The sequence below is a fragment of the Babylonia areolata genome, chromosome 25, assembly GCF_041734735.1.
Source record: "Babylonia areolata isolate BAREFJ2019XMU chromosome 25, ASM4173473v1, whole genome shotgun sequence".
Classification (NCBI taxonomy): domain Eukaryota; kingdom Metazoa; phylum Mollusca; class Gastropoda; order Neogastropoda; family Buccinidae; genus Babylonia; species Babylonia areolata.
The window spans coordinates 7009346-7026161 of record NC_134900.1 but is presented as its reverse complement, the minus strand read 5'-3'; the positions used below and the strand labels follow the sequence as shown (position 1 = coordinate 7026161).

Here is a 16816-nt window from a genome sequence, read left to right as displayed (position 1 = left end):
ATTGTGGCAAATGCAGTCACAACCTTGATTGCTTCAGTTCCCCTCCCACAACCCCCCCCCCCTCCCCCCCCCCGCAGATATACCATTTGTTTCAGACAATCCACACCCTGTTTCTTTGAGTCAGTGTTTCAGTCAGTCTACGCACCACGTGTCCTTGCCAACTATTTGAATCTGGATGTGAGACAACCAATTCGTGTTCTCGGCAGTCTGTAATCTTTTCTCACTGTAAGGTCTGTCTCCTACTTTCCTTCCACCCATTCTCTCTCTCTCATGACATGTCCATGTGTCGTCCCCAATCCTCTCTCTCTCTCTCTCTCTCTCTCTCTCTCTGTGTGTGTGTGTGTGTGTGTGTGCGCGCGCGCGTGCGATTCCTATCAACCTGAACCATCCCATTTGTTGCAGAAGTGCTGAAGGAAAGAAAGAAAGGATGCTCAACATCGCATGTGTACGCATCAGACTACATGCCTACACACTAACTGCGTCTCATATCAAAGTCTCGATCTGGGCTCAGCCACCACAAGCATCAGGTCCAGAGCGCGCGAGATGCTTGACGTCACCTCCGCCGGAGTTTGTTACGGAAACTTCCCAAGTGGGTTTGCGACCAAGCCTGTGAGAGTTGATGATTATAGACCCTGTAATGCCTTTGTGTGGCGTCTGTACTCCTGTGAAAACATGGAGATGATATTGGGTTTCGTTCATTTGATATAGGAAACCTGTTTTAATTTCATGCCGGCTTGTATCGTAACGTAATTAAATCGTCATTTCCCTTTTTTTTCCCCATTCAGTTCTTCCCTTTTCGTTTTTCACCTTTCTTTAGTCTTAGCATCACGATATCAGAATGAGAAACATTTTTTTTTTAGTGTTCTTATGTTAGACAGCTTTCAGAGTTGTTAGAAATAACAAACAGCAAAAATATAACCCGTAACCGGTGTGATTTTCTGCATTCAAATAAATAAGAAAAATGAGTGGTTTAAAGCGCTCGGAAAGCAGTTGATAAAGTTAAAACAGACAAGTATTCATGTAAAATAATCTTTGTTTAGTCCATATATGTTTGCCCGAGAAAGTTTTGCCGAAATATTTGCGCTTGTCTTTGTTTTAGCTAACGTAATTTAACGTTCGGAACCATCCTCTGTTGTTTCCAGTCGTACGGTATTTTCAGGAACACCGCAGATCCTGTCTCGAGATTACCGAAAGTAGTGGAAGTAAGTTAATCATAGCTTGAACACCTTTTAAAATGCATGTAAATAGGAGAATGTAAACAGATAAATAATTAAGATAAATATCGACAGGCAGGCATATATATATATATTTTTTTTTCTTTCTTTCACAAAACATAGTGATGGCGTTTTCTGATTTTTCTGTGACCATCAATTTCTTGTAACTGTCTCAGATATTCTGACTTCGTGTCAGACATATTCTACCCTTCTGCAGCCTCCCCTTCACCCCCGCCCACCCCTTCCCCTCTCTCTTATTCATTTCATGCTGATGCATTTTTTCTTTTTGTTGTTGTTGTCATTCTTGAGAACCCGGTTTCATGTTTCTCTCGACCATTTCTGATGCTTTGATTTTCACACATGCACATGCGGGCGTGGCAGGCTCGTGCACTCACACACGCAACATGCGCACACTTACGCATACATACAGCACATACACTCACACACAACACACACACACACACACACACACACTCTCTCTCTCTCTCTCTCTCTCTCATGCATATGCGGGTGCGCGGGCTCTTACACTCACACACGCAACATACACGCACTTACGCACAATATAGCACACACACTCACGCACAATACACACACACACACACACACACACACACACAATACACACACTCACACACAATACACACACTCACATACACGCGCGCGCACACACACACACGCACACGCACACACACACACACTGTCAGATAGTCTTTGTGTGTCCTGACTCTTTCTTCCCAGTCTCCCACTCTATCTGTGTGTCTGTTGTCTCTGTGTCTGTCGTGTGCCGCTGTGTCTCTTTGTCTCGCTCTCCCTGTCTCTGTCTGTCTGTCTGTCTGTCTGTCTCACTGTCCGCCCCATTTCTCTCCCTCACCGAGTGTTCGAACTCAACAATACACATTAATGTATAAAGAGCCATAATGGCTTCCTGGTTAGGACATGTAAGTGGCATTTTCGTGTTCTTGCAATGATACGGTTCCACGTGAACTGCTGGAACTTTAACAGAAAAGCACTTGATGCGGCTGATTGAAGGAAATCCGGAATGTTAGATGACGAATGATAACGACATTGGAATGTGAGGAATGGGGCGGGAGCGAGAGCATTAGGAAGAGGTAAGAGAGTGGATATGGGGAAGGACCAAGGAAAAAATACAGAAAGGATTGATTTGTTTTCTTCATTAAACACACACAGCCACACACACACACAAGAAAAAAAGGAAAAGCAAAATCGATACGGACACTATAGACAGTAACAAAAAATAAACAAACAAAAAAACACAACAAAAAACAAAACAAAAACAAAAGCAAGCAAACAAACAAAAAACAACCGAAAGTTAAACGCAAAACATCAAAAATAACATGGCATATAACTCAGTCACACACACACACACACACACACGCACGCGTGCGCGCGCGCGTGCACACACATACGCACCAGCTTTACGCACGCATGCATGCACGCGCTAATATACACTAATACTTCCGAGATCTTTTCCGAGAGAGAGAGAGAGAGACAGACCGACTGACTGACTGAATGAATAACTTGCTGGCTGATCGACTGATTGACAAAGAAACACAGATGCACTACTCTTGTCGTCTGCACTGTCGCACATGTTTCTCAGTGCAGAAAACGAACCGTGTCAGAATCTCAGTGGGTGCGGAGAGAGAGAGAGAGAGAGAGAGAGAATGACAGTGAAACAAAGTTGCCTCCTACATGCTGCTCTGTTGTCAGTGCAGAAAAAAAGAGCTGTATCAGAATTTCATTGGGTAACAGACCGATGTGTGTTGAAGTCCCAGTACAAGCACGCGCCAGCAACTTCCAATTGAAAGCTCGGACAATGATTGCATTGTTTGTTAGTAAGAGTTTCTGTCATGTCGGTGATCTGTCTAACAAAGTGACTCTGCCATCTAAGTGTGATACCGAGTCCAAGTGAACAATTTTCTGAGCAACATGAATGTGGCGTGGCATAAAGGTAGATGGTGACTGCTCAGAAAGCGAATGCGTTTATCTTTAACGAATACCTCTGAAGATTAGATGTGCACACTGTGGACCTAACCATCTGATCCATTCTTTGATCCTCGCCAAAAGGATGTGGTATGCGAAGTTTTGTTTGTTTGTTAGAGTGTCCGTGTGTTAACGTGTCAGTATATATCAGTTGGGTTGGTTATGAATCACTCATCGCACACATATTTTTACAGGGATGTATAACGGAGTTCAGTGAGGGCATTCGTGTATAAAATGTTTAGGGTAAATCAATAAAGTTATTATTTTTGACTCGGTTGTGTGTGTGTGTGTGTGTGTGTGTGTGTGTGTGTGTGTGGTAAACTTTAACATTGACATTTTCTCTGCAAATACTTTGTCAGTTGACACCAAATTAGGCATAAAAATAGGAAAAATTCAGTTCTTTCCAGTCATCTTGTTTAAAACAATATTGCACCTCTGGGGTGGGCACAAAAAAAGAAAAGAAAAAAAAGAAGCCTAATTATATGCAAACTGCATTTACTGTTATATTTATATTTTTTGTATTCTCTAAACTTGGCACTTTGGTCTGATATTCTGACCCAACAACAAGAGCAGTCATTATTATCATTTTTTGTTCAAACAGGAACTTCTTTTGCTAAGCATGGAAGTTTTATTTATTTTGCAAACGTTTTGGTGCTGATAGTAAAAAAGGGAAATTACTCTGTAATTAATGCTAGGGGACTTAATTCGAATCTGGTTAGGACTTCTTTTTTTTTTTTTTTTAACGCGAAGCTTTATGATAACAAATACAGAACACATTTTAACGATTAGATGGGGTTTTTTCAGTGTATCACAAGTGAGTCTTGAAGGTCTTGCCTCTCTTGTTAATGCTTGTCGTGATGGTGAGGGGTGGGTGTCAGAGAAAGGAGGTATCTGTCAAACTTTCGTGCATTCGTCTCACGAATACAGTTTGCTGATGGAGTGATTGGCAGACTTTTGAATCCGTCGGGCAATAATGTGCGTTTTTCAGGATTACAGTGTCACTCCCACAACTGATGCAAGAAGTGGGTTTTCCACCATCATAATGTTTTCATTCCCATTCCTTCTTTCCGTTGTTTTGTTTTCTTTTTACCTTGTTTTTTGTCACTGCAAATAATACAACGATGTAGACAGATAAAAGTGACGACAAACACGAAGAGGTGAAAATGGTGCAACATAGGAAATGAAACGAAAATAATTTATTCAGATGTTCATGAAGGGATCTGGGCGTGAGACAAACAGACAGGCGGAGAATCTCTCTCTCTCTCTCTCTCTCTCTCTATATATATATATATATATATATATCTGGACCCAATCTTCTGATTCAAAACAAATTGTTTAGAAACAATGGTAAATTTAATGTTCACATTTGTCACAGGGCCCTCGGTATGCATGTCATGGAAGATGTCGACACTTGGTTTCCTTGGTTAGACGGAGAGAATCCTTTGTATTATAGCATTGGGAGGAAAGGTTTCTTTATATTATTGCTTTAGGAGATGTTTCTGGTAGAAAGAGGGGGTGTCTTTATATTACTGCATTAAAAGAAGAAGTTTTCAAATATTGCTTTAATAGACGTTTATTTATATTATTGCATTAAAATGAAATATTTCCTGATACTAGTTATGGTATTGCTTTAGAAGGAGATGTTTCTTTTTATTATTGCCTTGTTAGGAAAGGTTTCCACATTATTATTGTATGAGAAAGAGAAGTTTCCTCATATAATTGCATTTGCGTGTAAAATACAGATGTAATAGAGAGATCAGTTAAAAGTTTCAGATTCAATCAGAATGAAACAGCACCAAGCTGCTGTGGACTTGATGAAGTGCTGTTTTGTCTTTTGTCCGGCGAGTGCAGAGAAACGGTTCATGTATTTTATTTCCTGGTTTGTTTGTTTGTTTTGTATTAGGTTGTCATTTTGCGCTGAAGACCAGTTTGATCAAGGTCAGAGTGACTTCAGTTCAAGAAAATATACTGAACTATAATATTGGTGGATAAAATGTTTGTCGTGCATAGAATTAGAAGGGGGAAGAGAAGAGGGAAAATTTGAGGAGCCGAAGAGGGAGTGGAGTAGGAGTGGTGTGACATTGCTAGTGGACGTTGAGACCAGCTGGAGTTGTGGTTCCCAGCTTGGAAATTAGAAGAGATTCCGTCTCTTTTTTCTTTTTTTTCCTGGTCACGGAAGTAACTGCAATTTCTTCACGAGAGAAATATTGAACAGCCTACATATCTGAGATTTGTTGTGAATAGTTCGATGAAGCATATTTAAAGAAACGTTAACTTAATGTTCTGTTTACTTCGCCTGAGCACAACTAGTGATAATGTCGTTTTCGATCAAGTAATGATACAAATGACACTTTTACGGCTAGCAGTTCAGTGATTTTACCCCTTTTTTGTGACTGATTCTGTTTTCGCATTATATCATGTACTGTGATGTAGTCAGATGGGTCGTACCGAATATGTAAGTCGTTCAAGTGGCACACTACCTGCTTCTTATGAAGGTCAGAACTGATCGAAACCGGCACACATTGTGACTTTCCTTCAATTGTTAGTATATTGTGCAGTGCTTCTGAAGTGTAGTCCTGTGATTTGTTGTTCTCTGTTGTGTTGTGTTGTGTTGTGTTGTGTTGTGTTCTTTCGAGCAGTTTAGCCACAGAAGGTTTTGGCACAAGAAATTTAGGTTGTTCAGTCCGGAAAGAGCACGTTGTATTGATGCTGCTTTTAGCACTTCACCTCTTGTTGGTGTCACTTTATTTTCCTCTTATGTTACCTTGTTTTCAGTCTGTGTGCCTGTATTATTTTTGTTTCACTTCTTGTCGGTGTTACTTTGTTTTCCTCCTGTGTTACGCAGTGTCCATTCTGCCTGTTTTCTTTCACTTCTTGTTGGTGTTATTATGTTTTCCTCCTGTGTTACTTTGTTTCCATTCTGCCTTTTTTGTTTCACTTCATGTTACTTTATTTCCTCATGTTTTACTTTGTTTCCACCCTATCCTGCTGTTACTTGTTTCCCTGCTGTCTCTTTGTACTTTGTTTCCCCCCTGTCTCTTCTGTGTTGATTATTTTGCTTCTGTCTGCACGTGTCTTGCTTTCCAGCCATTGTGAGTGTTTCAACTTTTTGCTTTCCTGTCAAAGTTGATTGCCATATGTGTAGTTTGTTTTCCCATCACAACGGAAATTATAGACATGTTATGATGTATACGTGTTTTTTTTTTCCTCTGTGACGTTGGTATTCTACATGTTGATACTTGTTTTTATCAGATGTTCTGTATATATGTTCTACATGTGTGTACTTTGTTTACATCTCTCTCTCTCTCTGTATATATATATATATATATATATATATATATATATATATATATATATATATATATGTGTGTGTGTGTGTGTGTGTGTGTGTGTGTGTGTGTGTGTTATTTTTCCTGTCCGTGTGTTTTTTCTCTGTGTGTATTTTGTTTTCCTATCAATGTTAGTTTGTTTTCCTATCAGTGTAAATGTTCTACACGTCCTTTCCACCTTGTCTTTTCTGTTAGATTTGATTTTTTTCTTACGAATTATTCTGTTGTTATCTACAGAATTAGTCCTCTGTGCGATGAATGCAGATTATATTGGGCACCTTGATCCTTTATCATCTCACCGAAAGACTATCATCCAGAACATTATCAAAAAACTATTGGATCTCTGGCCTTCTTGGAGCACTTAGCCAGCAGTCCACACCATGGTTATATATTTCATGACAGCAGCAGTGTGTTCACTAACCTGTGGCGGCTCAGACACTGTAACAGAGTAGCGTGTAATCGTCATCCTGTTGGTGGTTTATTCGTCTTGTGTTAAAAAAAAAAATCAGCGCTAGTGGCTATATGTTGACTTGGTGTATGAATTAGGAAGTGTGAAAGATGTGTTCCCGTGGATATTTACAGCGACGGCTGTGTGAACTTAATGTGCATGTGGATAGGAGTGAATATGTGTACACTTTTAGGAACTCAGGGAACTGTTGTCTGTGTGATGATAGTAGGAAATAGTTTTGCCTGTGTTGATGCGATATGAATCCATTGTGCATTGTGGAAATGTGGTAGGGTGTGACTTCACTTTGCTTGAAGATGTAACGTGGTTACGTGTTCAGACGTCGTTTGTGGCTGAACATAGTCTGCTTCCTATTTTTTCCGTTGGGTTAATTAGCGATAACAGGCAAGGCACACCAGCCGGATCGTTAGAGCATTGGACTTTTAATCTGAGGATTTTGGATTCGATCCATGTATCGCCGTCTGGTGGGTTAAGGGTGCAAAAAAAAAATTCCGATCTCGAAGGTTAACATGTGCAGACCTGCTAGTGCCTTAACCCCTTTCATATCTATGTGCATACACACACACAGAACATCACATGGGATCCCACGATTCAGATCGGTGTTCTGTTGATTATGGATACTCGAACATACACTGCATGCATCCCACATCTCCCGAAAACAGAACATGGCTGAGTAAAAAACGACGATACATGTGAAAAGCCCATTCGTAGACAGGAGTGAACGTGGTGGTTATCTTTACTTGTTCCTGTCCGCGTGTATATATTTGCCTATGAAAGTGATTTCTTCTTTATCATTCAGCGAGGAGAGTTATTTTTGTTTGTCAATGTACATTAGATGCACATACGCGCGCATGGGATCTTGGTTTATCGTCTCATCTGGCATTCAGACCACCGCTCAAGGTCGAGCAGAGGGGGAAGAAAAAACAAAACAAACAAACAAAAAAACCCAGCTCGTGTGTGACCCAAATCACGAACAGAGAATCTTGTCGCTCCCTTGGCGGGCGCTTTATACACTTGGCTACTACTCAGCAAAGTACTTGAGACTACGTGACGTAGTGACAGAACATGAACTCGGTGTACTGGTGACGGATTTGTATTAACTGAGGGTGATATTGGCTACAGAGTGAAAAAACGTGAATTCAGTGTACAGTTAGAAAAACCTTATAGAGCGTGCAGTCTCAATCCATAGTATTTGTGGCTGGACTTGACAGAATAGTTTTTGGCTAATATTAATAGAATGTTAACACAGTATAGTAGTGGATTTGTAGTTACAAAACTTGTGGATTCATTGTACTTATGGCTGTAAAAGGACACTGTTTGAAATCACCATGGTGTGTAGGTCACACTGTCTGTGATCTGTTTCATTCTTTGGTTTTTCATTAATTCTTTCGTTCTTTCATGCATAACTTATTATTCTTTTTACTTTCTTTATTATCTTCTGTATCTTGAGTACAATATTTTGCAGAGTTTTATTCTTAAAGCCTCTCCTCGGCAGTCCTGAATCCCTCTCCAGAGACAGTTTCACCGGCTTCCAGTGTCAGACATAACTTAAACTACAACAACAACAAAACAAATTACACCCCCCCCCCACCTCCCCCCCAACGCTTTTCCGTGTTTTGGTTGTATCGCAGATGTTGCTCCGCTATGTTTATCTATTTTTTTTTTAAACAAATATACGACCATTTCCGTGCGTTCCGTTTACGACTCATTTGATGACTCAAGCGTTTGGAAAACATTGCCATTTAAGCTCAGAACTAATGGTTCTTTCATCTTCTTGCAAAACGATTGCAGACAGTGTCAGTATGATTCTTGGTGGGTTTTTTGTTGTTGTTTGTTTGTTTTTGTTTTTTTTATATACGATACGGTGTCAGATACTTTATTCTTCTCTTGTATAACTTCATGTACTGTTGTTTGCTATTATGTATGTTGTATATGTTTTGTTTCATGTAAGGCGCTTGCAGCCCATTATATGGGGAGTTTTCACCATAGAAGTATTATATTATTATCATTATTGTTATTGTTTATCATTATCATCATTCTTCTAATTGTTATTATCATTATTGTTATTGAATGTAAATAATTCGTGATAGGTTTGGTGATGGCATTGTGCCGTTAAACATGTATGATCTGATCAAGGAAGTTAATGCAAGCACTTGAAGCGGTTGTGGGTGTTTCGCCGTTCATTAGAACATGTGTATAGGTAGCCAAGGATACCTTCTGTAGTTAAAATGCAAACTGTTTATGTTAGAGTTGCATTTATTGTGTTTATGGGTGATTCAGGGTACGTTAGACGCAAAGTTTCTCTTCGATACAACTAGTTACCGATGCGATAAAGTGTGATTGTATTGTGGATGTTTCAGTGTACGGTAGGACACTCATCTCATCATGGAGTTCTTCATGATTCTATGCGTCACTCTGCCAATGCTGGGAGCTAGCACCAGTGAGCATGACCATTACCAGTTCCCCACAGAGGTGTTTCAAGTAGCCCTCGATCCTAGGACACAGTCTGTGTACGTGGGTGGGATGAACACAGTGTACAGACTGACCACCAACCTCACCCTCGTTGACAATACAACCCTGACCCAGTGTGACCAAGACGTGTGTGGCAATGCTGTACGTGTCCTTGAAGTGGACAATACTCTGAATCGCCTGTTGGCGTGCGGAGCTGACGGCCAGTGCTGGTTGCTGGGTCTCAGTAACTTCGCCAACAAACAGCCCCTGTCTTCAGAAGAAGAAGGAGAGTTCCTGCCCCATGGAGTCGAAAGTCTTCAGTTGAGAAAGGTCATTCATACTGGAAATAGCGGGGTCAGCAAGTGGATGATTGCTTCGCACACCAGTACGGTGAAAATACCAATTTTGTCGGTCAGGGAGATCATGAAAAGTGATGGAGCAGGCTTTGAATGGAAATACGGACAGACCAACCAGTCAAAGAGCTTGATCACTAAAAACACAAGCAGGTTCTCCTTTGACTTGCTGGATGGATTCTGCTTGGAACAGGGATGTTTTTACCTCACTCGTCAGGGCAACTTCTCCATGCCGATTAATCGTCTGGCTAATGTGTGCGCCTCTTCTCTCTTCCCCTACGTGGAGAAAGCCTTAAAATGCTCTGATAAAACGCACTGTAGCAACTTAGTGGCCATGACGCAGGGCAGGATGGGAGAGAAGGTCTACGTCATCACTGTGGCCAGTACCGACATTGACCGCACCACGGTCTTCGGACTGAACGGGATAAAACTGGACGATGTGAACAAAGAATTGAAAAAGGCACGGAGGATATGCAGTGATTACAAGGCCGTGAGGGAGAGCGTGGCTTCACGGCCTTCTTGGTACTATGGAAGTTCTGCTCCCTGTATTAAGCAGGTGGCCCAGGTCAGTGCAACGTGCTATTTCTGTCCTTACCTACATGCTCCTGTCCCGATTTTCCTTCTGCTTCCCTTCCACCTCACTCCTCTTCTACTCGTCCCTTTTCTCCCCCATTACAAGCATGTTCAAGAAAACCTTTTCTCCACCTTCATTCCTCTCTCTGTCACTGCTTCTGTGTGTCTGTCTTTCTGTCTGTCTTTCCACGCCCCCCCCCCCCCCCACCCCCCCACCACCCTCTCTCTCCACCGCAACCCGGAATAGTACTCCAGTCTTCTGGAACTTCAGTGCTTGAAAATGTGCCTTTCCCGCTGGCCACTTTGTTGTCTGCCTTTTCGTTCTATTCTTTCCTCAGATTACTCTTTTGCAGCCCATGATATACAATTTTTGCTCACCACTAATTTTCAACACGGGGTTTGAAGACAAGGTCCTTCTGTGAAACATTTTTTATGGGTGTAGGGGAAAGGAAGGAGTGTAGGAAGGGGAGTAAGAAGGAGGAGACGAGACGTAGGAAAAAGTTATAGCCAAAAGCACTGAAATAGTTTCTTATCTAAAGTTAAAATGATAAAAAAGAAAATAGGGAAAAAGCACAATGGAAAAATCGGGGAATGGATAAGAATGAGGCCGACTGAAAAGATGTTCGAGGATTTTAGGAACAGGAAAGGGGATTCTAATAATAATAATGGTATTTATATAGCGCTGAATCTTGTGCAGAGACAAATCAAAGCGCTTTCGCACCAGTCATTCACACGCATGCATAAATCTAAAACTGTAGAAATTAAGGACAAGGAAGGGCAGGCAAGGGAGGCTATTTTGGGAAGAGGTGGGTTTTAAGGCCAGACTTGAAAGAGCTGAGTGTGGAGACTTGACGAAGCGAAAGAGGAAGTTCATTCCAATCGCAAGGTCCGCAGACAGAGAAAGAACGGCGGCCAACAGTCGAGTGTTTGAATATGGGTATGCGTAAACAGAGTGGATCAGAAGCCGATCGTAGTGAGCGAGATGGAGTGTAGAGGTGAAGGCAGCCGCAGAGATAGGAAGGGGCAGTTTTGTGAATGCATCTATAACATAGAGTGCTGATCTTGTACTTTATTCGGTGTGAGACAGGGAGCCGGTGGAGATGTTGCAAAAGAGGAGTGATGTGCTCAGATATTTTCTTTTTGAGGACGAGTCGGGCAGCAGAGTTTTGTATGCGCTGAAGGGACTGAATGCATGAAGCAGGCAAACCAGACAATAGAGAGTTACAGTAAAGGCGAGAGAGAATGAGAGAAACAAGTCTAGATGTTGCGTCAGTGGACAGATATTTCCGGACGGCACTGATGCGCCGCAGTTGACAGTAGCAGGACTGACATGTCTGACTGATAAATTTTTGCATGGACAGTGTATTGTCAAGGACAACATCGAGGTTCCTGACTGACGTGGAAAGAGGGATGGATGTACTGCCAAGTTTGATTGTGTCAGTTGTGATGGAAGACAGTTTTTGTTTAGTTCCTATGATCATTGCTTCAGTTTTGTCCGCGTTCAATTGTAACTTATTTTGAGTCATCCAGTTTTGAATGTCCAGGAAGCAGTTGGATGTTTCTTGCAATAGCGACAACAATTTTTCAGGGGTATCACTCTTCTGGAGTTGAGTGTCATCAGTATAAGAATGATGACTGATATTATGGCGGTTGATAATTTCAGCGAGAGGAGCAGTGTACGGTGTGAAGAGCACTGGGCCTAAAACAGATCCCTGTGGGACTCCATGCTCGATTTTAACGGGTTCAGATTGGAAATGATCAGCAATGACAGACTGGAATCGATCAGTGAGATAAGATTTGAACCAGTTTAGAACAGTGCCGTTGATACCAAATGTAAAACGAAGACGGGATTCTGGAAGGCAAAGACACAGACAGAAATGGCTTGTTCACAAGAAAAAGACAAAATGCCAAATCCAACAACCTCGTGTACTTCCACTGAGAACGAACGGCTAGCAAAGCGAAGCAAAGAGGCAGGTAGGGTCTCTCTCTCTCTCTCTCTCTCTCTCTCTCACACACACACACACACAAGCACGCACGCACGCGCCCACGCACGCACGCACGCAAATAAATTGGAGTGAAGATGATAACTACAATTTATTGGAGTGAAGCTGATAACTACAATTTTAAGAAACGGCCAAATCTACAGAAGGGAGAACAAAGTAGGGAGGCACATACTTCACATACTGAAGATTATAGTATGGACACAAACATTAAGAAGGTGTATAGGAATTTTATTAGGTTGAGTCAACACTGATTTAAACACACACACACACACACACACACACACACACACACACACACACACACACACACACACACACACACACACAGTTTGAAAATGATTTGAAGTGAAGATGATAACTAGAATTTTAAGAAACGGACAAATCATAGCATGGACATAAACATTAAGAAGTGGTGCATAGGAATTTTATTAAGTTGAGTCAACACTGATTTAAAACACACACACACACACTCTGTCTCTCTCTCTGTGTCTCTCTCTCTCTTTGAAAATGATTTGAAGTGCAGATGATGACCAGAATTCACACACACACACACACACACACACACACACACACACACACTCTCTCTCTCTCTCTGTGTCTGTCTCTCTCTCTTTGAAAATGATTTGAAGTGCAGATGATGACTAGAATTCACACACACACACACACACACACACACACACACACACACACACACACACACACACACATATATATATATATATATATATATATATATATAGACACACACACTCTCTCTCTGTCTGTCTCTTTCTCTTTGAAAATGATTTGAAGTGAAGATGATGACTAGAATTCACACACACACACACACACACACACACACACACACACACATATATATATATATATATATATGTATATATATATATATAAACACACACACACTTACGTTCAAAATCACTTTGGTGAACAGACGTTTAATTAGTGACCAACAACAACAAGAATAACACACACACACACACACACACACACACACACACACACACCCTGCTAGTATAGCAGTATAGCTCAGTGTGAGATCTACAATTTAGAACATTTGTTTTTAGAGAACTCTTTGTGCCACCAGTTGACAGCGAACTTTCACAACGCTCACAACAGGTTGATTGACAGTTTGTGAAATGACATGGCGATTTTCATGTCGATTTGAATAGCTTCAGTTGAAATGCAGACATGCATAAGTTGTGTTTGACCAAGGCCGTTCAGACATCTATAGTTTCATTTGAAATGCAGACATGCGTAGGTGGTGTTTGACCATAGCCGTTCAGACACCTATAGCTTCATTTGAAATGCAGACATGCGTAAGTGGTATTTGACCAAGGCCGTTCCAGACATATGTAGCTTCAGTTGAAATGCAGACATGCGTAAGTTGTGTTTGACCATGGCCGTTCAGATATCTATATCGTCAGTTGAAATGCAGACATGCGTAAGTTGTGTTTGACCATGGCCGTTCCAGACATCTGTAGCTTCAGTTGAAATGCAGACATGCGTAAGTTGTGTTTGACCAAGGCCGTTCCAGACATCTATCTTTGCTTTCACAAGAACTTAGCTTGTGCTGGCTTGGAAGAAATTACTCTGCTTTTTACACAAGTATCATGTGGATTATAATTTTCTTTACTGTTTAGCCCTGCTGATTTTAGGTCTTTATCAGTTGTCAGTGCTTCTTGTACTTCAGCGGAATACATTTTCGCAGACGGAACTCATATTTGCGATAACAAAAAATCTGAATATGGGACTGGCTGATAAATGGGGAGAATAAACGTAGAGGGGAACTCTTTTTCAAGTATCACTGTCAAACCTCATTACCACCGATTACCGAAGCCGGGCTTCTGACATACTCTTTGTGAGTTTCATGATCAGTTCTCAATACTGGTCCCACTTACCACCAGCTGGTACGATAGGTGTGTGCGGTATTGAAATTATTTATTTTCTTTGTCACTTTGTCCGTGTTGTGCGAGTGTGCGTCTGTGCGCGCGCGCGTGTGTTTTCTTCAGTTTGATGAGTTTTCATTGAAAGGGATATCAGATAAGTGGGGATATGAAAGAAGAGTCACACACACACACACACACACACACACACACACACACACACACACACACACACACACACACACACACACACACACACAGAGAGAGAGAGAGAGAGAGAGAGAGAGAGAGAGAGAGAGGAAAATGTGATCAAAACATGTTACTAACGTATTAGTTTAATATACCAACCATAGATAGAACGAATCACAAAGCAACAACGATACAAACATTAATTCACAAACTGCGTTCTTGTTGATTCCAAAGTTTCAATTTATAAAACCGTACTGTGAATACTTCCAGAAATTGTAAATCAGAAAAGAAATAAGCCCATTACATCATCCTGGCGTCAACCAGACCCGAGAAGTACAGACACTGTCAGTGTTGGGCAGGATCTTCAAACAGCGCTCTTGGTGCCGGTCTTTCCATTTGAACACACATCACACTCAAACACGTGTTAGGAGGTGACCATGACTGAAAATTTCCTTGCCGTGTTAGAATACAATGTAAGCTTCGTTCATCATCATATCTCCCACCACCAGGTACACCAATGATCCGTCATCTGTTAGCCTTCTGTCATTCATTTTCATGGTTTATATCTTCATCATCGTTACTATTATGATTCCAGTAGTGTTTTGTTAACTGTTATTGTTATGATACAGGAAGGAGAACAGTGTCCCAGCGGTGAGATAGTGAACCCAGTGCTCCGAAGCGACTACCCACGAATTAAAATCAGTAAAAAGTGGACGGAGGAGAAAGCAGACGGTAACGTGACGTCAGTTTTCACTCACACGGAACCATTGAAAGGGCCTAACGGCCAGACCAGGCTGGATGACCAAATGACCATTTACGTCGTCACTTCCACTGGCCGAATAGTCATGGTTGGTTCACTTGTCTATGTGTGTGTGTGTGTGTGTGTGTGTGTGGGTGGGTGGGTAATTTCTGTTGAGGTATTTTATTCTTGAATTACTTCTGTCTTCGTTTACATTTTACATTTATTTGCCGATGATAATGTTGATGTAGGATATTTTTTTGGGGGGAGGGTGGGGGTAGGAGGGTTATTCGGGAAACACAAAAGGAGTAGAAAGCAGATCAAAGTTTGTAACCAGAAGTTTACCATACTGCAATAGTTATGGTTATTGTTTGATCTGCTGTTTGTACGGAACAACAGAGGAGTGAAAAAATGCGTGTGGGACACAGTCTCCCACGTGCTGTGAAAACCACTGAAGATAAAGTTTGCAAGAGAAGAGGGGAGGTGGAAGGGGCAGATAACACAAATTTACTTTAAGATGGTATTAAAACAGGTCAAAACTATCGCCAGGAAGGCTAACATCGCGATGGGTCTCGCCACAGGCTGGGACGAAAATAAAAAGTAGCTGGACTCAAATGTACGTAAATCGGTTTGGAGATAACAGTCTAAATAATGGTGTACTTTCATGGTTTTGTGTGGTGTTAACAGTTTTTCTGTAAGTTTTTTCATTTCAGTCACAGGAATTCTGATGGCTTCGTGCAGCTGTCGACTGACATTAACAGTGTTAACAACAAAAACAAAACGCTTATTTCAGTTCAAAATAAGCGATTTTATTCATGAAAACTGCTCACAATGAAACCCTGTATATATATATATATATGTGTGTGTGTCACGGCTCGTGGGCGATCTGCGTGCATGCCTGTCTACATTTTTTTCCCCTTCTCTTTTCCCCCTTTCTCTCTCCCTTCTTTCCCCCCCCCCCCCCCTCTCTCTCTCCCTTCTCCTCCTCTCTCCCCCTTCTTCTCCTCTTTCTCCCTTCTCCCCCCTCTTTCCATCCCTCTCCTTCACCTCCCTCTCTCCTTCGTGCTTTTGCACGTGTGGCATGTCCCTTCTCCTGAACGGTTTTTTTTTTCGAACTCTGAGCGAGTTCAGGAGTCAATCTGGTTAGGAGAGAGAGATTGCTCTGGGCTGTTGAGGCCAAGCTTCGCAGAGAGACGGGTCGCCGTTCCAGCGTGCGTGCTGTAGGGCGCCGTCAATGAAGTAGTGGGGCGTTTCCCTTTGTCACCCCTTCTTCTGTATTTGTCTGTTTCACTCTGGGCCAGTGACGTGCCTGGTGACAGGTTTTTCCGGTGTTTCTTCCCCTTCGTGCCGCTGCCTTCGACGGGCCCCCAGAACACAAGCCTGGAAACTCCCTCACTCCCGTTCCCACTCCCGCTCCCACTCCATACTTCCATCTACCCCTTTCCCACCTTCCCACTGTCCCTCTTGCCAACCAGCTGTCAGCACGAGTTTTGTACTCTGGCAGCAGGGTTGATCAGTACTGTTGCAGGTTGACTGTAAATGGCATAAATTGTGCGGTGTTTAGACAAAGGTTATTTTTTGGGATTCTAATGTCTTGTTTTGTGGCGGGTATTTA

The 16816-nt window shown here is 41.8% G+C and overlaps 1 protein-coding gene across 4 annotated transcripts in view; it reads left to right on the top strand.

The window, feature by feature from the left end:
- The first annotated feature begins 517 nt into the window (after positions 1-517).
- The window catches only part of LOC143299353 (hepatocyte growth factor receptor-like), a 60483-nt gene continuing 44184 nt past the window's right edge, over positions 518-16816 (top strand). The window contains exons 1-3 of one of the 4 annotated variants that reach the window (XM_076612490.1): positions 518-589; positions 9371-10379; positions 15092-15310. In XM_076612490.1, coding sequence (XP_076468605.1) covers positions 9396-10379; positions 15092-15310 — 1203 coding nt within the window. In that variant the 5' untranslated portion in view covers positions 518-589; positions 9371-9395. Of the gene's footprint in view, positions 590-3075; positions 3306-7233; positions 7279-8721; positions 8823-9370; positions 10380-15091; positions 15311-16816 lie in introns of those variants that run through there. The other 3 variants (XM_076612488.1, XM_076612491.1, XM_076612489.1) reach the window with 3 other exon arrangements.